This window comes from Vanessa tameamea, chromosome Z (genome assembly GCF_037043105.1).
Source record: "Vanessa tameamea isolate UH-Manoa-2023 chromosome Z, ilVanTame1 primary haplotype, whole genome shotgun sequence".
Lineage (NCBI taxonomy): Eukaryota > Metazoa > Arthropoda > Insecta > Lepidoptera > Nymphalidae > Vanessa > Vanessa tameamea.
In genome coordinates, this window is record NC_087341.1 from 8,953,051 (window position 1) to 8,974,255 (window position 21,205).

At 31.7% G+C, this 21,205-nt stretch overlaps 1 protein-coding gene across 2 annotated transcripts in view; it reads left to right on the top strand.

Annotated features, from left to right (window-relative positions):
- Window positions 1–311: 311 nt before the first annotated feature.
- LOC113404038 (dipeptidase 1-like) overlaps window positions 312–21,205 on the top strand; it is a 78,380-nt gene continuing 57,486 nt past the window's right edge. The window contains exon 1 of one of the 2 annotated variants that reach the window (XM_026644777.2): window positions 312–401. In XM_026644777.2, the coding sequence (XP_026500562.2) occupies window positions 362–401 (40 nt within the window). In that variant the 5' untranslated portion in view covers window positions 312–361. The remainder of the gene's footprint in view (window positions 402–21,205) is intronic. The other variant, XM_064220385.1, reaches the window with a different exon arrangement.

The following is a 21,205-nucleotide window of genomic DNA, read 5'->3' on the forward strand; positions in this document are numbered from 1 at the left end:
TTTATATCATATATTTTAATAAATATATTGTCATAAATTATAACATATATTTAAAAGTATCAAAATTCAATGGAGATTATTTATAAGACGACATCGTAATATTTTCTTATTCTATTTGTATTACTAGACCTGAAATAGTATAATGTTTTCATTTTTCTTATATAGTACGATAAAAATGTATACGATGAAATGTATTTTATCGTATTGATAATTATATCGATATTTGGGTTATATTTCAGGGTCCTTTGGCGGGACATCACTGTTCACGTCGTGAGAATCCCGCCGAAAGCCATCGTTTCAAACGATTCGTTTGGTACCGCCAGTATCCGCGCGCAACCGGTGTGTGAAACACGCCAGACTCATGTCGCTCACGCAAACCGACGCTCGCAAACACGACCCTGGTAAGTACGAACTTATATAAAAAAAATCGTTTAAAAAAAAATATACAAATTTTTAATTAAACTAGATATAAAACACCGAAATTTAAATACCGCGTTAATTTTTGCGTGAAACGTGATTTTGATAATTTTTTTTTGTTTTTTAATTAATTATTTTTTAGTCTTCTTAAAAATATATCAGTGATCATTTTTATTTATTTTTGTTTTTTAGTGTTCAAATAACAAAATATAATAAAACGAAACTAAGTATAACATAAATAAACAACAATTCGAAATAACAAAAATTTAAATTGACGTTTAATGATTAATTTTAACATGACGACGAATATGTAAGGTACTGAGTAGCTTATTTAATCATCGGGGTGAAATATTGTAGTTTTATATTCGAATTTTCTATTGTACATCCGTTACAATAGGCTATTGTTCACACAAGGATGACTGACGTTATACTTACAAAACACAAGCGAATCAAGAAAACAAACTGCGTGTATGTTGTCTGAAGTCTGAAGTGCTATAAAAAATAGAGTTCATTGTTGGTTTAATTTAAACTAAAATAAAATATAACTAAAACTTTACTATGTAATTCATATTTTTTTCTATTAAATAAATAAATATTTCAAAACAGTATTGTTATACGACGCAATGACGTCTATGAATTTAATTTATCGCAAATAATTAAAATATAAATAAATAACTGTTTGTAAATAAATTTAATTTAAAACAGATTTTTTTTTCATATTAAATTATTTTGTTTATAGTATTTTCTGAATATCCACAAAATAAATATTGGAAATCGTGAATTCTCATATTAATTATTTTCGTGAATTCTCGTGTCAGCAAAGGATACATTCATAAATATATTATATCAAAAAATATTACAAAAATAAACAATATTGTTTCAAAGTTTACTATAAAATGATCGTAAATTTCACATCAAAAATTTTCATATCAATGGTTAACTTCTTATTTCTACGTTTGAATAAAATAAACATAATAGCAGTTCCATGAAAAAAAGATTTGGCAGACTTCCGGTCGCCAGTCCGACGCCAACTCGTCTTAGGAATGCTCTGGCTGATGAGTTCGAACTCTGTACGGGTTGACGCTACTCGCTATGAGGAGCTTAACTTAATTCTCTTCGCTAGTTCTTACGACACCGATGAGTCGAGATCATGTGATTTTTTTTTCGAAAATTCTATATATTAAATATTTATAAAATAATAGAAATCACATTTCGAAAATATATAATAATATTTGAAAAATCGTGATTACTTTCCGACTATAAAAAGAATTATAATATATTATTACAATTCTTAAGAAGCTATACGAACTTTAAATTTCAACGAAAATATTATTTCAAATCACAATCATAAAGTATTTTTATATGTGGTCACAATTGCTCGTTTGCTAAAGAGCCAGTAGTCGTAGGTTCGCTGATATTCATATAAAATTCAATTATATTTAAACAGTTTTCCGATATTGAAAAATAATAAAACCTAAAGTTACAAAACATTTAAAAAATATCACGTAATAAACTGAGAAGTAAGGGTTTTAATGACTTTATAATTATTTTAAAATCGTGAGGAAGCGAGTGATAGTTATATTTTAACACAACTATCTACTTAAGTATTTTAAATTTCAAACATTACGCGTAAACGCAAGGATTTCCCAGAAAATGGCCGTTTGCTGGAACTGAGCTCACGGAAAGTGTCCATGTTTTCCCGGAACAGTTTTATCTTTCATTATATTAATCGTTTATTTGCGATATTATACGATATCTAATATTCATGATATATTCTTGTCACGGCAGCAAACGAGAAAACTAGTTGAATTCATTAATTTCATTCACAAAGTATTCGCGGTATATAAGTATATCGTGTAACAATAATCCTCAGAATTACACCTTATTTACAATAATGTATTGTCAATTTATACTGACATAAAAAACCAAACTAAGTTAAATCGAATACTGTATATTAACTAATAGGAGCATTATATTATTTAGTAACGTCGGACGAATCCAATTAAATGTACATGTGGTAGAGACAAGGCGAAGTAACGATCCTTGAAGCTATTCAAATGTTTATTATTTTGATACAGTTGTATTTACTTAAGATACCACAGCCAACGTAAGCGTAACGGTTACCAGTTGTATTAATATGATCCGAAATAATTGCTATCTGTAAACATTATCCTATAATAATATATTACAGTCTAATACTTTTAATTCCAATAAGAATAAAAAGCGATTGAACCTACCATACGCAGTGATACAAAAATTCAGATTGACGTTCAACATTTTTATTTCATAAAAAAATGTTTTATTAACGTGTAACGTTTTAATACTACAACGATATTAAAATCAAGTGAACCAAATTTTTAGCTAAAACATAAATTGACGTTTTTTTTTCATAATTTTTACGTTTTTACATAAGCAGTCTGTAAATTTCCCACTGCTAGGCTAAGGCCTCCTCTCCCACTCTGTCCTCACCACGCTGCTCCAATACGGGTTGATGGAATACACATGTGGCAGAATTTCGTTGAAATTAGAACCATGCAGGTTTCCTGACAATGTTTTCCTTCACCGCCGAGCACGAGATGAATTATAAACACAAATTAAGCACATGAAAATTCAGTGGTGTCTGCCTGGGTTTGAACCCGAAATCATCGGTTAAGATGCACGCGTTCTAACCACTGGGCCATCTCGGTTATTTTACATAATAAAACTTAAATATAACTAAACAAGAACGTTAAATGCATGCTATTTATATCAATAGTCTAAATTAAAAGCGGGCGAAACTACAGTGTTAAGCTACTTATATAATATTACAATATAGTAAAACCTTCACTTAAACGCTCTGAATCTTTAGTATGAATTTGATGTATGTAGGTATAGTAATTTTTCAGTTATTCTTTATAAAAAAGATTTCATTTATTAGTAAATATTTATTCTTCTCTCATTTAATGTTATTTGTTGAACGACAACGTTATTAGAAACATAATACACTGAAGCAAAATCATTTAGCGTCCAATTAAAACAAAAACTTATGAAATACAAATATCCATTATAGCCTTTGTTTACGTTTCGAAACAAGAATATCTGCTTTGAATCTCGACACCTTCAATTAACTAGAGGGAAGCCTTAATAAAGATTAGCCTTAATTGTCAGCTCCTATGGCGGAAAGCGCCATAAAAATACTTAATGATATATAAATCTACCTTAGTGTAGTTATAAAATATGATATTATATATCTTTTCGTTTTTGTCAAAGACGATATACGAAACATAACGTTTATTTTAGAGCAACGGATAAAACACAAAGGACCGTACATCAATAATTTTATTAAAAATGTTTACCTTTCAAAGACACCGTATGAAAATTAGTAACGAAGGTATTTTTGCCTTTACTAACAACCTAATAAAAACCGGACCTTATTACACAAAATACCCGCACAATCTCATTTTACTGAAAATGTTATATAAAATATGTATATATGTTAAAATAACTAATCTAAAAACTTTGAAGCTAATTATGAAAAATGTGTTTTCAAGTTAAGCAATAAAGTAAAACTCGTCGTACGTTGATATGAAGCCTCTATTATCGCGCCTTGTTAGCAGGGCCGACAATATGCCGTGACGGCCTGATGTCACGAGCATTATTCACCACCGCTCTTTAAAATTAAAATATATACGAAACTCTATGTTTTATTTTAATTTTTTAATAGTATTTCTTTAATAATAAATTATTATAATAACTATCAAGTTTTAAGTAACACATCTGTCGGGTGTCCCGTGACCGCTAACGTTTATTTTGCCCTAATATATCTGTGGCAATTGTTTTTTTTTTTTTTTCAAAATATATGATTATGACGATATTTTTGATAAGGTTGGAAAAAACTCTTGTGATCTTCCTCAGTGTGCGCTATTGAAATCTATAAGAATGCCATTTGTTATATGTATAAAATTGATGATACTATAATTATGTATCTCTATTTATTACTGCTTATTATAGATAATTACCTAAGTCATAAGGAAAAATAAATCCCGTATAAAAGTTAAGGTTTCGTGTGAAATGAGCTTTGCGCCCCAAGTGCGAAATTTAAACACAAACTATCACGTCTGTGTTAAAGAAAAATTTATATAGAGAACCGTGCACCGCCCCTGGCGGATAATTTATGAAATTACTTTGCCTCCGTCCAAAATTCTTGCTTATAAAAACGAAGGAGTTTGTTTTTTTAACTAACTTAAAATATATATGTTCTCAATATATCTGTATAAACATATTTACGAGGTGTTCACATTTCAGATTTTTTTTTTTTTAAAGTTATTAAATTACACTAGTATTATCTCGGTTGCGAGTATGATTATTAAATGAACGATAAATATCGTCTATCCCTATTTCGTACTATGTCTGTAATAACTGTTTTCTCTTGGTATGCGTGACGCGATGATGTTTGTTTAAAATTTTTATTATTATTATTTTAAGGAAGTATTCTGAAAATATTATTAACAAATAAAACTAATAGTAATCAACGTGAGTCTAAATTATTAATTATATATTTTTCAAGTCGAAAAATAATACTAAAAGCAAGCTTCATTGACACTTCTATTACAACAAATTAAATTTAATATGATCGATTAATTATTATTGTTTTGTGTCATTGTTACCAGCACCATGAGTATTAGCAATATTTTAGCTCAATCGGCTTAATGGAACAGGCATAAAATTCATTTGAAAGATTTGAATCATGATACACTAACATAGATCGATCGTAAAAACTTCCAAAAAGGAATGGAATGAAATATCTTTTTAAATTTATAAAAACTTTACTGATCAATAAATAAAATTGTATTTTGCAACAAAAGGCGGACTCAATGCCTTAAGGAATTCCTTTTTAAGTCTCTACAAACCATTGGATAAATTATATTTATCTTAAAATGGAGAAAAGGTTTAAAAAATGTTTCTTAATATTATCTAAGTATGTTAAAGAGAGGAGCGAACATTTGTTTAGGTGACGTAGATTGTTCTAGAATATACTAATCCTTTAAGATATTGGTACGCCCTTAGTGTGGTTCCATATTAGGAGTATTCGCCTGTATAACAATCAGGGCTGGATTTAAGGATTTGGGGGCCCATTTTGGTATGAACCCCGAGGCAATAGCCCCTGATGATTATTAAAATATGCGTTATATCAACACCATCCCGCCTCTCCGTAGTTTTAGTGGCAAGAATCTTATTAACCGAGTTCTAGGGACTCGGGTACCTTTCTGAAGATATCCAATGCATAAAAAGGTGCGGGCTCCTGACCTGAAAATCGAATTAAAAATGATGATTCGATTTTAAGCATTACAGTATTGTCTTATTCCTTATTTTTACAAATTGCTCACGGATTTGCCCTTAAGATTTTATATGAAACCTTGTATTTTGGTGATGTAACAAGAAATTTTAATAAACATGGGAATAAAATACGTGAGTCTGAATAAGATGAGTGTACTGGTTGTATAATATCGTGTTATCTTTTAACATAAAACAGTATTCATGTGGCAAAAAAAATTAAGCAATATACTGTCCTAAATTTCTTAATGAGACATCCCGGTTTTATGGATTATGGATAAAACAGTCTCCTCGTTCCACGATATACATTAAAAATTAAAAAAACATAAAAAAACGATTAAAAAAAAATAAAAAAATTGAAAAACAAAAGAAAATGCACAACAATTTAAAAAAAAGAATGCAATTAGGTCTTGTATAAAAAGTTTTAAATATACTACAAAAGTGTTCGAAGTCGGTGCCAAAACCTTGAAGAATTTTTTTTTTTTGTTAATTTACATGCAAGGTTAGCTCGCTGAGTTGTTTATAGTGCTAAATGAAACTAAGTAGTTAATTTTTTGAACTTTATTGCGTCGTGGGAGAGACAATTTTGTGCCTGTACTTATACTGGCTCACTTACCCTTCTAAACGAACACAACAATATTAAGTATTGCGTACCTACCAAGACTGGTTTGCACAAAGCCAAACCACGAAATCAGTTAATATCATAATTGTAGTCATTACAAATGGTCCTTCTAATTGAAATGGGTCGCTCGCACGATACGAACAAATTAAAAACGCACTCGAGCGAAATAAGGACAGTTTCAAATCTGGTATTAATGGTACTTTACAAATAGTATTTCAGTCATTTTCTGGCTCGCACAACCACCCTGTGGATCCAGCTTTTACCGGCGGTTTTTCCGAACCATTACGACTTGGAAACCTTCAATAAAAGAGCGTACACAGTATCTTAAATGCCGGCAACGCACCTGGAAACCTCCCGGTGTTGCAGATGTCCATGGGCTATAGTAATCACTTTCCATAGTTTGCTACCTATACTGTAAAAAAAAAAGTTCTAAATCAGTATTACCATATCATAAACAGTAGAACAATTTACTTAAAAGAAGATAAATTACTTTCTTAAATCCAATTATGAACACTATAAAGGAATCCATATAACGTTCTAACGTATTAAATAAGTTTTTGTCAAACAGATTTCAGTGTTTAAGCGTTAATTAGAAACGTTCTCATTAGAAACTGTTTCTAAAAATATACGACCCGACCCTTAGCAGCTCGGATACTATTTAACTTAATTGATTTACGAATATGTACTTAATACTATAAAGAGGAAAGATTTGTTTGCCTGTAATCGGATAAACTCTGAAACTACTAAAATTAGTTTTATAATTCTTCACTATAAATCAGCAACTTTAAGGCTTTGTACATAATAATAACATTTGTAAAGGTAGAAGAAAAATCACTATCTAGATGCTATATAATGTTATGGTACCTGAGTTCCATACGAGCGAAGTTGCGGGCACAAGTATTATTTTATTGTACATTGACATCAAAGTACTATATGATATTAAAAAATTCATTATATATGTACGTATACTAATTGACATTAAAAATTTCATTTAAAATTGGTTTCATCATTTTGGCGCCAAATGTAGGTGACTTGTAGTTTACAATGAAATTAAATCAAAACAAACCTGTAGGTTATAAACAAGCCTACAGGTTTCAAAATTCCTAAAAAATGTAAAGCAACCGCCACCGGTTCGGAAAGTAGATAGTACCGAGAAGAACCGGCAAGAAACTCAATAGTTACTTATCCACCATTTTAATGACATAGTATATTAGTCAGTAAAAAACAATTAAATTTTTATATATCCTGCCTAAAAATCAATAGATACTAACTTCACGCCTATTTAGAGTACAGTACTTATTTATCAATGTTTTTTTTGACATGAGCTTTAATTTTTAAAATATTTTTGTTGTTTAATAATACATATCGTTTGCCGTCACGGCATTTATATAAAGTTTCTTCAGATTCATTTGTTTCGTAAATATTATACAGCCAAATTTAGTCTGTATTTAAAACATAGATCGAGATAATTATTATGATTAACATAACAAGAGTATTAATTGATTTTGTATATTAAATATTTTTCGGCTGAGACATAATTTGAATTGAATCTTCGCATGACAGTTGCTATTATTCTGGGTCAACGTTAAAGTAACGGCAGAGGTGTATTTTAAATTATATAACACTTCCCAAAGGATTGTCGTACCCTCTCTTCATTTACAATGCCTATGAATGAGCACAATCTTACAAGGGCATATCTAACGAGTGTACTTGGTGGTAGGTCTTTGTGCAAGCTCGACTCGATAGGTACCACCTACTTGCCATATATTCTACCGCCAAACAGCAATTAATATTGCTGTGTTTCGGTGAGTGAGTGAGCCAAAATAAACACAGCATTGACGATGTAATGGTTATTTTTTCTCAGATTACCAACTAGCTGTGCCCGCGACTTCGTGCGCGTTTGAATTTAACAAAAAGTTTATTGTTCAGTTCGCAGATTTTACTATAATTTGTTAATTCAGGCAGTTTTTGTGATATTAAGTCGTTGGTGGGAGGAACCCGACGTGACGGCGGAGTTGTGGCATGCGCAAAATCTGCGCGCTGTACTGGACAGTATTTGAACATGGGACCGTGATTTTATTATTGTTTTATATATACTTCTAAAATAAAAGTTGCTCCTTATTACATAAGCTATCTGCCAGTGAAAGTCCCATCAAAATCGGTCCAGCCGTTCCGGAGCGTAGCCGGAACAAACAGACAGAAATTGTAAAAAATGTTATTTTCGTATATGTACCGTGTATACATACATACATAATCATTTGTATTTAGTAAAAAGTGGTTATTTTAATATTACAAACATACACTCCAATTTTATTATATGTATAAGTAACTATAGGCTATACTTACAATTTACTATCAGGCGGTCCGTTTGCCCTTCCGTCTACATATTCTATATAAAAAAATATCAATAAGTTTTCACAATATATGATTTTATCAAATGAAGTACCAATGCTATTGTGAATTTGTATCCGAAGGTTTTAGTAAATAACATGCACCGCCGACATATTCAGAATTTTTCCCCATTTCCCTCGGGTATGTTGATTTTGGACTTGAACGGTTCGCTCATTCAGCCAGAATGCGACAGCCTTGGCCTACTCCTGTTAAAATAACATTTATTATGTAAGGAAATCGGAGATTATATAATTTTATTCCCTTTCTTATAATCTGGATATGTTTTTTCTATCGTAGGAAATAATATCAACACGCACATAACTGTGTCACTCCTGAACAAAGACCTCTTAATAAGAAGTTAACTTAAGGACTTATTACATGATACTTCGTTCAGTAAATTAGTAGGATACAAATGTTGCAGAAATTAGATCGTCACGTGGATCCCATTGTGTTTTTCTTCTATATGTATATTATTATCTTTACCTATATTTGTTTAAACCGTAAGGGACTTTGTTTGTGCTTAGGCATAAGGGACATCATATTTTACTTTAAAAAAAGGCGTATGACGTCATCAGATTAAGATCCAAGTTCTATGTCCGAGAAGGCATCCTCATTGAAGTAGATAAATGCAGGAATATCTAGCTCTGCATACGTTTACTCTATATCCGTTCCATTAGTCTTAATCTAAATTGTAGTTATATCAGAAATTTTAACCTAAATCTAATCTAATAATAGTAACAGCGTGTAAATTTCCCACTGCTGGGCTAAGGCCTCCTCTCTCTTTGAGGAGAAGGTTAGGAACATATTCCACCACGTTGCTCCAATGTGGGTTGACGGATTCACATATGGCAGAATTTCGTTGAATTTAGACACATGCAGGTTTTTTAACGATGTTTTCCTACAACACCCAACACGGGATGAATTATAAACACAAGAAAAATACATGAAAGCAGATGAAAATTCAGCGGTGCTTGCCTGGGTTTGAACTCGCAATCATCGATTAAAATGTACACGTTCTAACCACTGAGCCATCTCGGATCTTATCTAAGTCGAGTCCAAATTTCATAGGCTTTAATATCGACAATATTAATATACGCGACAGTGTGTGTTCTTTATTACTTGTTACATTACTTTAGCAAAAAATATATTATTATCCGTTATCTTTTGTAAAGTCTGTGCTAGTGTTACAAAAGTTTATGAAAATAGTAGTTACTTAGAGTTACATAGAGTTACGTAGAGTGTAATATTTATATTATATTTTTCAAAACTAAACCCATATTGTTTCTTTCTAGGTAGGGGGCAGATCTATTATTTTTCTTTTTGAGGAAATTTTAATACCTACCGCACAATGAGTTGTACAGTAGAATCAACTATAGTAGATAGCTTATGACATTTTCTTAAATTTATAATTAGAAGACATACAAGGATTGACTTTCGGATGATAAAATTTGATGACGTCATACGCCGTTTTGTTAATTAAAATAATTCGACCCCTACGCCTAAATATACACTAGTTCACTTACGGCTTAAACAAATATAAAACGCATTATTATGTAGTGATAGAGTTACTGCCGACTTCATAGAACCTACTCAACTGAGATACAAAGCCCTAGAACCAGTAACTGACTTATCTTTAAGCATCTTTTACAAGAACCAATTACTCAAGCAAAACAAAAAAAAAATAAACAACATTAAGAGATTTATAAATAACAGGTAGTTTAATAGGTACAGGGGTTTTAAACAAACAGCGATACTCTTTGCTCAGACTTCTCAGAGCAGTTCGCTTAGTTCCGTTCTAATATTTATTTTCAAGAATGGTAATGTTGAAAATTCTGAATCTCTGAATTCTGAACTTTCTAAACACACAAGAATGGTAATGTTGAAAAATATTTTCTGAACTTTCTAAACACAGGCGCATTAAACGCTAAGATGTTGGATATTCAATTCATAAAATATAATATAATATATTTACCTTCTGTTTTCTTTATATTTATTGTCTTGACTTGTCACGCTTAAATTGTACAGGCCTAAAAATACTTTTAAATATAATTTATGTTTTTTTTTTTTCTAACCCAACCATTATTTTTTAATATTAAATGTATTAATTATATTTTATTAAGCCTAACAGTATTACTTACTTACACTGTATGTGCAATGTGTAATATTATAGTTTAGCTTTACTTCTGTATTATAATAGAAATCTTTCACTGATTGTAATTTATAATTATTTTATAGTTATTTATTTATTTATTTCGACGATATAAAGTTATATGGGCCAAATATATAAATAGCGATAAAACTCTGTACACACTAAACGATCTGTTGAAGAATTACTGAACCCTGCGTTGTTGTGCAGATGCAGTACTGAGTAATGAACTGGGATTATTCATTGTGTGGGTTGAGACAACGTAGTGTGGTCTTGGCTGTTGCATTAGAACGAGATACCTCGTGGATATCTCGAATTTGTTGAACTTGAGATTTTTATATAAAGTCTTCAGTTATATGGTAATGCCACAAGTACCGTCGTAATGAGGATATATGAGATAATTCGACGAAGATCTACGACGTCGATAAGTCGACAAAGGCTTCGTCTCGTCCCTTCCAAGGGAAGACGGCAGATGGAATGCCCTCGTGCTGCTGTACTCACTAGCGAGGAATATGAGGGATTTTAGTGAGTAGAAATGCCACATGACCCGATTCACTAACCCAGGAATCCGGGTTATAGGTTTCCACTGCATGAAAAAAAAAGTGTTACAGATATAAAAAAATGCTAATGTAACATATCATAAAAGGGTAGTTACGATTTTCTACGTGACTCTTCATGCTAAAGTTTGAATGAAATCGCCTAATGTTTTCCTTTGCATATGATTTAACACGTTCAAATAATGATCTGATTTTTGTGATTGTTTAAAAATGATTGAGTGTGTTAGTTTCCGTGAGCAATTTAAAGTAAATATAATTATATTTAATTTAAATTTAAACGAAGCATAGCACTTACATATAAAAATATGCTGATAGACATTATCATAATAAGTGAGACTACTAAGGACAACAATGCAGAAAGTAATGTTAAATCAATAAACCGTCTGGCGGTTGTGCCCTTGAGCTGTAATGAGACCGATAGATTGGGCTCTATTCTTACACCTTGTGCCTTTTGTTTTAGCTTTAGATCAGCTAAGGCTAATTAAATGTTGACCTTGAATCTTATTTAATTTTTGATGTCAAAATCAAAATATATTTTATTCAAGTAGAGTATATGTAGATTATATCAAGAAGAATCGGCAAGAAATGTTGGAAAAGAGTAATTACTGATAATTACTCTTTTCCGATATTTTAAATACAAAGTTACGTTCATTGTCAAATCAACATGTTTTCCCTCCACGCTTCTACATCATCTATATAATCTTTTGTTAAATAATATGCCATGACGAATGATCATCTTTGTCAGGATTCGCCATGATTTACGACTTATGGGTACAATCGGATAACGGATTACTTCTTCAAATAAAATTGATATCAAAGTTTAGTCCAAAAATCAATTAAATTGTCTCAATAATCACTTTTATATCACAAATCAATCGAAATTAACAAAAACTATCGTAGAATATACGGAACAAAAGCGATTTGTCGTATTTGTAGTGCGCTCACCATGACGGTTATTCTTCCCAGCTGAATGCCGTCAACATGGCCGCGCTAACCGTCCACTCGACGCTCAGCTAGATTTTTGACAGTTACGAGTAGTTGTCAAATCTAGTTCCGACGTAATTCAGCAGATGGCGCTACGAATGCTCCGTCATGCCTTATTTATTTATGTTGTTTTAATAAACTATTTCGATTTATGAATCAGCAAAGTTTCAACTTAATGTTCCTGTAGTAACGTTAATTTCACCATAGATTTGGTTATAATGTTCAAAGTTAAGACTGTACTGATTTATTCAAAATCAAAATCAAAATATACTTTATTCAAGTAGGCTTTTATAAGCACTTTTGAATCATCATTTAACAAACTATTTAAAGTAGAGCTACCACCGGTTCGGAATGTAGATTTTACCGAGAAGAACCGGTAAGAATTTGGGATATTGGTGGGATATCACGGGAATTACATTATTTAAAACGCTTTTCTTTAGTTCCATTAATTTATTTTTATTAAAAGATTATCTTAATAAATAAGACACCGTATCTACATACAAATATATTTAATAGAAATGATATGTTTCTTTAACTTAGCCAACAGATCTTTTAATCTCTTTAACTCTAAGAACACATGACTATTGCAAAAGCAAATCCCTACTAGCAAATCTAAATCACGCATCGGTCAATTAAAAATATATACAGTCAAATTAATTTAACAAAAAAATTGATACCTCAATTAGGTAAAACACTATAATTATTTTTATATTGATAAAAGGTTCGGTACTTTAAACACACTGCTCAAATTAAATAGCGCCGTATAGAAATATATTATAATTTTTCACGTTTTTGGTGAAATAAAAGAATAATATAATTGTATTCGATAAAATCATTTTTCAATACAGCTAAAACTTTTGATTCAGTTTATAAATCAAAAAAGAATGATCAATGTCGGTTTAAAGTAAGCGAAGACATCAAATTTACCATAATATAATTCAATATCAATTATATGCTGACCAGAAATTTACACATAAATGTATTCATTTAAAAGGAATCCAATTAGTCTTATGTTCATAAGACTGTATTGATTGTTGCCTTTTATGCCGGCGTAAACACATAATAATAAATAATAAACATATAAATCTCCTTACATATCGAGTTGAAATCGATAAACAGTATTATATACTTATGATTTCATAATAGTATAATATAAGAACAGATGGACCAGTGGTTGGCGTGCATAACAACCGAAAATTAGGAGTTCAAACCTAAGCAAGCACCACTGAATTTCCATGTGCTTAATTTGTATTTTATAATTAATCACGGTCTCGGTGGTGAAGGAAAACATCGTGAGGAAACCTGCATGTGTCTATTTTAAATGAAATTCTGCAACATGTGTATCCACCAACAACCACCAGCGTGCTCTAAACCTTCTCTTCAAAAGGAGCCTATTGTTTTAGACGAAAATTGGCATTGTTACGATGCTGTGTCTCGAAAAACACGTCGAACCTTTGGTCAAGTACCCGATCCCTCTCCATTCATATTGGATTACCGTTCCAAGAGATCCGATTATAATTATAAGATAAAAGTAAATGCACTTACATGTGCACACTATAATAAGTATCTCCTCTTCAAATCGCTAGTTCTTAACATTACCAATAGATACTTAGTATTGTTTTGAATAAGCCAGTATTGTTTGTATAGTAATATAGATACATACAAGGGACATCACATCTTACTTTCCAATGTTGGTGATGCATTGGCCATTATTACCAATGTCCTGTGACAGGTGCGATACCTTACATATAGGTATTCCTATTGTTCATACATGACAAAAACTCGGAAACATTCTCGTTAAATAAAAATGCTGCTTAAACTTTGTAATTACTTCTGGCAGTTTCGTTCATAATGAACAAAGATGTTTGAAAGAACGTATACATAAACAATTCGTGTGTCGCACGGTAAAGTGTACATATGTATAAGATACATTCGTGAGTAAACTAGAGGATACGGGCGAACTAATAACACAGTTCTGTAGTGATTGTTCTGTATATGTATTTATGTGTATATAACGACTAGCTGAACCTGCGGGTATATTGGACTTATCATAGGGGGGGGGGGGCAGAGTATTAGCCAGCTGAAGTGGCAGTAGGCCGGTCACATCTGTCTAAGAACCGATAGCCGTTGGGGCAAGAAGGTTCTACAGTGGAGACCACGAATCGGTAGGTTTAGTATAGGACGCCCTGTGGTTCGGTGGAGTGATGATATACGGAAAATGGCTGGTAGGAAGTGGATGAGAAGGGCCGAAGATCGGGCTCAGTGGCGCGCCTTGGGGGAGGATTATGTCCAGCAGTGGACTGATACAGACTGATTATTACGTTGAGCCTGCGGCTTTACCCGCACGAAATTTATATAACTTACCTTACCTTTACCCATTCGAGGGATGAATTAAAAAAAAAATAGGCTATGTCCTTCCCGGGCAGTCTAAATATCTCCGTACTAAATTTCATCTAAATCGGTTTAGTGGTTTAAGCGCGACAGTTACTTTTGCATTTACAATATGCGCGTATAATATTTCTTGAGATTAAATTGTAATTAATTGTTAGCTAATGGTACTAGGGCCAAGCCGAGACACGGTTCAAGGTATTCCAAATTTGAATTTTGCTAGTAAATAATTTTTTAAGAAAAAACTTTTTATACTCAACCTTTTTCATCGTCGCCATCGACGAATATAAGAGAGGCAACCTCTAGGGAGTCTGTTCACTACCAGTAATTAGACCAAGTAATTTCTACTCTTTGAAAACAAAATATTGGTGACAAAATTACGAATACAATACAAGTAATAAAATTATAGTTATAAATTGAGTGACTTAATAAAGTATCACATAAAACTGATCCAATTCTGTCGTTTAGTAATATTGTGATATTCTAAGTAAGGTACGTGCCGCTTGGAATTTTCACATATAATTGTACGTCCACGTATTTATAAATTAAAGAGAGGCTAACAGCATAATATTCTTTTTTCTTTTTTGATGCTTAATTATTAAGTACTTCGTCAAGTAAGGGATTCCTCGTGTAAGGATTTTGAAATCAATCCACACCAAAAAAAATCGGTATCGTTTTCACGACATTGTTATAATAATTGGCATATCATTTCCTCATCTGCTTAATGCACACCTACATATATGAAAATTCAAATTAGATTTAGGAAAAAATAAATCAAAAATAACTTAGTAATTGTAAACAAATATCATTAATCATTTTTATTTAGAAGTTCTTTATGATATATCTGTAAAAATAAACGTCAAAATATGAAAAAAGGATCTCCAACGTTCGCGATAAAAGAAGTCTCCAATACATTTAAAAAGGCATAAAAAAAGGTATGAACTAAATGAAAATCATCAGTTATTTACTGTAGGAAAATATTTATACTTCAAACAATAGTTAGAACCACTGGTATTGTCAATTTGAAAATATTCTATTTTGTTCATGTATATCATTATTATTAAAATAAAACCCATCACTACATTCTAAGAACGTTGACCTCGCAATAATGTTTGGAAATATGGAGTATAATTTCTACGTCAAAGTTATTAATGTACAAAGTTTAAGTGATGTTTCTGATTTTATAATTCAAGAATAATGAGAATAAGGAAACATTTTCTTAATGATTCAAGTTTAAGATTGCGACAGGGGTAGCAAATACAATATAAGGACTGTTTTCAATTCGTATTATATTTGAATTTCATATAATATATTTTTATTGTTTTTGTAATAATTTTAGATTAAAAAATATATATGAACAACGCTGCTTTGTTTATATATTCACGCCAGTACAATCTATGCATTTATTTAACAAATAAAATAAGTGCCTCTGTAGCCGTTGGTCTAATATTTTAGATCTTGTGGTCCTGGGTTAAAATCCCAATTAAAAGTTATTAGCCTTTTCTTTGTCTTAAAAATTACAAAGTTAGTAAACTTGTACAACTTTCAGGGAGTACCGGCCAGATAGTTTCTGGACACCTTACCCAGTTCGATACATTACTGATTTCTACAATGCCATTGTTAACTACAAAACTGATACCGCCCTGAGAGATTTGATCACCTTAGCAGAAATAGAGTTAGTCTCCTGACTCTCGAATTATCTTATTCTACCCCAGTCTGCGGATTTCTGATAACCCTAGAACCGTAGACCGTGGAAGATAATGCCCAATATTCGCCACACCGAGCAGGCGTGTTTACGAGGGCAGTATGGGGAGAGGTAGGAAGTGTTACAGAGGGGACGATGCTGCCCTCGATCGTCCCAGTCCCTTATTCCCCTCTTATGACACCCAGGGGAAGAGATGGGGAGTGCTACTCTAACCCGTCAGTCCACGGGAATTATTCATTCGTAAAATTTTGTGTAAAATACAATTTTAATCTATACTCAATATATAAGGTAACTAACATATTTATTTTTTATGTTTTCTACTAATCTGTAATAGTTAAATATACGTGTGCCTCCAAAGATAGACAAATGCTATTATTATTAACCTAATTTTCTTAAAGTCTTTCTAAAATCTAAAATGTTTTATACATTGTTATTATGTATATGTATGTATACCAGACGTAAGCTTTAGAAACGTACGAAAAAAGTTTTTGAATAACACATAATCATATTAGACCATTTAGTAAAAAATATTTACAAATTTTTCTTGCTTATCGCTCTTTATTTTAACGAAAACCGCATCAAAATTCGTTTAGGGGTAACAGAAATTAGTGGATATACAGATAGAGGCAGACAGTAATTTTAATTGAATACCATTTATATAGTCACTTACCAATGTGTGTGAATATTACTTTACAGTGTTAAGCATAATGTATATATATATATAATATGCTCTAATAAATTTCACTGTAATTACTGTTTACTGTGGCTTTTATTATAATAAATAACAAACATTCATGCGCCATGTTTATCCCCACGTTAGCTCGTTATAACTGCTATTTACACATTCACACCTGGGTCGGCCCACAGGATTCTTTTACAATGAGCATGCGGGATATAATACTTTGTTTCAAATAATTCCGTACAAATTCATTTTATATATTCGCAGAAGTGATTACTGCGTTAAATTTTAAAAACATTTTTTTTTTTTTATATAAATCTATTATTTCGAAACTTACTACAATTCTAGGATTTAATAAAGTTAAATGTAAATTTATCACCTCTTTTAAATTGGCAAGCTAGTTAATTAAATTTTTTATTAGTTCAAGGAAATAAAAAGTCCTTTCTTATCTCCCCTATCTTAGAAACGGGGTCATTTTAAGTTTGTCAGTGTTACGAAAACTCTGAATTTTTTTTTTTTTTTGTTGTGTTAGAATTTTAACAAATAATTCTGACGAAAACAAATCCTGCAAATTTGATGCAAATTTAACTATATCGATAAGGCTGACCCGTGACCCGTGACTTTGTAATTTTTTTATATTTCAATTGTCTAGTAAATTGATAAAAAGGACCGTTAGTGAAGATCACAGGTTTACATCTCGTCAAGCAAAAATGAGTGTGTACTTGATTTATATGTGTGTATTATTCATTTTGATTCGAGCGAAAACATTTTGTGATACTCGTAATTCTACCAAATTTTACATACAACTACCCTGACTACCCTTAGTTTAGAAACATGCGCACGGTGGAATAAACTCTAAACTTAGTTTAGTTAGTTTTTTATAGAAGAAGAGTTATTAACCAGCAGAGACTCATAACGAGTTTTAACACGTGATACATGAGAGGATGTATACCTAAGGTATTATTCATACACGTTGATGGTCACAGTGTATCTTTAATAAATATAGAGGACATTCGTCCACGAAGAGGAACGTCATAAAAGCTTCGCTTTATGCCTTTTGGTCTGCACCTTGACAGTTTCAACAATAGCGGACTTTTTCCCTTTTGTGTATTGTACAATCCGTTTTACGGTCAAACTACGACCAACCTACGATGATATCTGAAAAGGGCATGAATATTATTTATCAACGATAAGTAGCTGCAATAATCTTTCTGGCACACAACAAGCTATTTATATTAAAATATAAATTTTATAGCCGATATTGTAGACTTTTATTTATAAGTATTAATTTATGACATATTGATAGACACTACGATCCATAATGCAATTCAATGTTGTGTAAAGTATAGTGTATTATTTTATCCCGGAAACATGCACAATATGTACGTCTCTTTTGAATTATGCTCTTTATTTTCAATTAATAATATGGATTATAGGATTTTTTTTTACTTATAGCTTAGTAAGTTATATGTAAAAAAAACGCAGTCTATTTAAAATATAACTTCACTAGCGACTCGCCCAAGTTCAGACAGTACTATTTTTATTTGTCATAAGCGGCCTGGCAAATAGGCCGCCTGATGTTGTCACCACGGCCCCAAGATGTCGGTAAGAAATAATATAATCATTCCTCGTATAACGTTCTAGTAAAGTATATACGTATATTTATTCTTCGATGTGAACCAGGTTGTAGAAATAAAATTCTGTCTACCAGCTTCACAGCGAAAGAGATTTTTGGGTGCACTTAATTTGAAATCTTTATTATCTTCAAAAGAGTTATTTCGAATGATACAGAGTAAGATATAATTTAGTCTATAATAAATGGCTAAGGTGACAACACATTTATTCGATTAAGGATTAATAATGGATTGGGGATAATCGTTTCGCACTTGTCTTTTTACTAATCTGTAGTAGATAAAAATAGTTATTATGATTATACTTTAAAAGGTATAGACATGCTATTGCAGGTTCTTAAGACCTTTTGAAACCTACAATTATTTAGTACATTTACTTAATGTATTTACGAAGATTTAGTTAGTAAGATATATAAGGGTAAGTCTACAACTGTTTTTAGGATACCGTCCATTCTTCCATTTCATACAAAATATTTAAAAATGATTCATACAAACATCACTTTTTTAATTAGTCAAATTCGTTAAGAGCTTTAGGCGAAGCAGACAGTGACTTTGTTTTATACTATTTGTAAAAGGTAATTATAATATTGAGTACATTTTGCACTCTGAGATTATCTTAAACATAACTACGTTAAATTGAAACCGTAATTGCTACACGAGATAACTTTATTCTCTACCCTTGCATGTAAAAGGAAAGTAATATTATAATAAAGGTATAAAAACAAAAGCTGCGCTGTCTGCGATTTATTTTCTTATTTTTTCTTTTATAAGAATCGAATTTCATGGTGAACGTACTCCTTGTTGTTTTGATGTCAAAGTTTGCTCTCGTCACACGTCAAAGCACTTTCAGATTATGTGGAAATATCGAGTTGTGCGTATACGAAAAACAAATAAATTGATTGATGATTCTCCGTGAAAAGCCTTTTGTGTGTGGGGGGGGGAGGGGTGTATAGTTCACTTTCTTTGTGTCAGGGAAGCAAATGACATACCTTATGTTAAGTGAAAAACTTAAAAACTCCTTTTACAGATATCTAAAAAACCTGAAAAACGTAAAAGATTTAGTATTTGGACAGTTATTTGTGCCCATAATTACACTAGCTTAAATCGGTACATTCAGTAGTCAAACGAAACCATGTGTTTACAAAGCACATCGATGCTGAGCGTAAGGGTTTGATTAACCAATAAATGTAATACTAAATTCCAGACTTCGGGTTGTTACTGAGAATTATTCGATAGAAAAACCCAACGATTCTTTATCGCCCCGACATGAGGTTTAAACCCTGAACCATAGAATATGTGACTATTATATATTAAGTAACTAGACCAACGAGGCAGCCAATGCTTTTATTTATATGTAATAAGGTACTTTTTTCAATCTCCAGAGATTATATTATTTAAGTATAGTAATGACGTGAAAGTAATATTAATTATGACTGTACGTTGTGTCGCCAAGAATATTTCCTGCGTCGAGTCATAGCAGCAAATAAAAGCGGAATGAGGCAAATTAATTGTTATTATAAGTAAAGATTCAACAGGCATCTCACGTAGCACCGCAGTTTGTGAGAATTGTAAACTTAGCACTGAATACAGCGACCCTGAACACGGAACAGTACTCTTAGGATAAGACAATGGTGCGGTTTTGTCAACTAGTACTGTTTGTTATTTAATTCTGTAACATGGTAATGAAATTACAAAAAAAAATAAGATTAAATTGAAACATTATGTTTAAGAGAGAGTAGTGAGGCAGCTTCGGCCTCCGGGTTTCTCACATACCGTACGAAAAGTGGCAGCTTAGCTACCACTTTCGGCTTTTTGTGAGAGAGTGGTACTTCCCCGGGCGTGTCGGCCCATTTAGCTGCAGATATACAGTCCGAAGATATACAGCAAGGCACTACCACTAGTAAATGTTTGGAGCTTTCCGAGTTCTACAACTAAATTCCAAACCTTGCCTCTGTGTTCGGCCTTCGGCTTTTATTTCTTCTCATTATAACTTTTTTAGCACTATGAGATTAATTGAAAGTAAGGTTTAAAAAATAATTGTAATTATATGATATTGCGTTGAACAATTTTCTGTCGAAAACTCTTTGTAAAAGAAAATATGTGATTAATTATTTTATCCGGTCGAAGCCGGAACAGATGGCTTATTCACTTGAAAATCATGTCAAAAGTTGTGACACAATACTTGAACCCTCGAATATCGCACTCTCAGTGCTCTGCCAATTAAGCTTTACCGAGCGCTTGCCGATGAATGACATAACAATATATATGCACATGAGACATTTTAAAAATAATAATATCTTTGTACATATTTTTGAACCTCATGTTTTAAATTGAACGTGGTCACCATAGCTCATGATTGACCGATCAGGTAT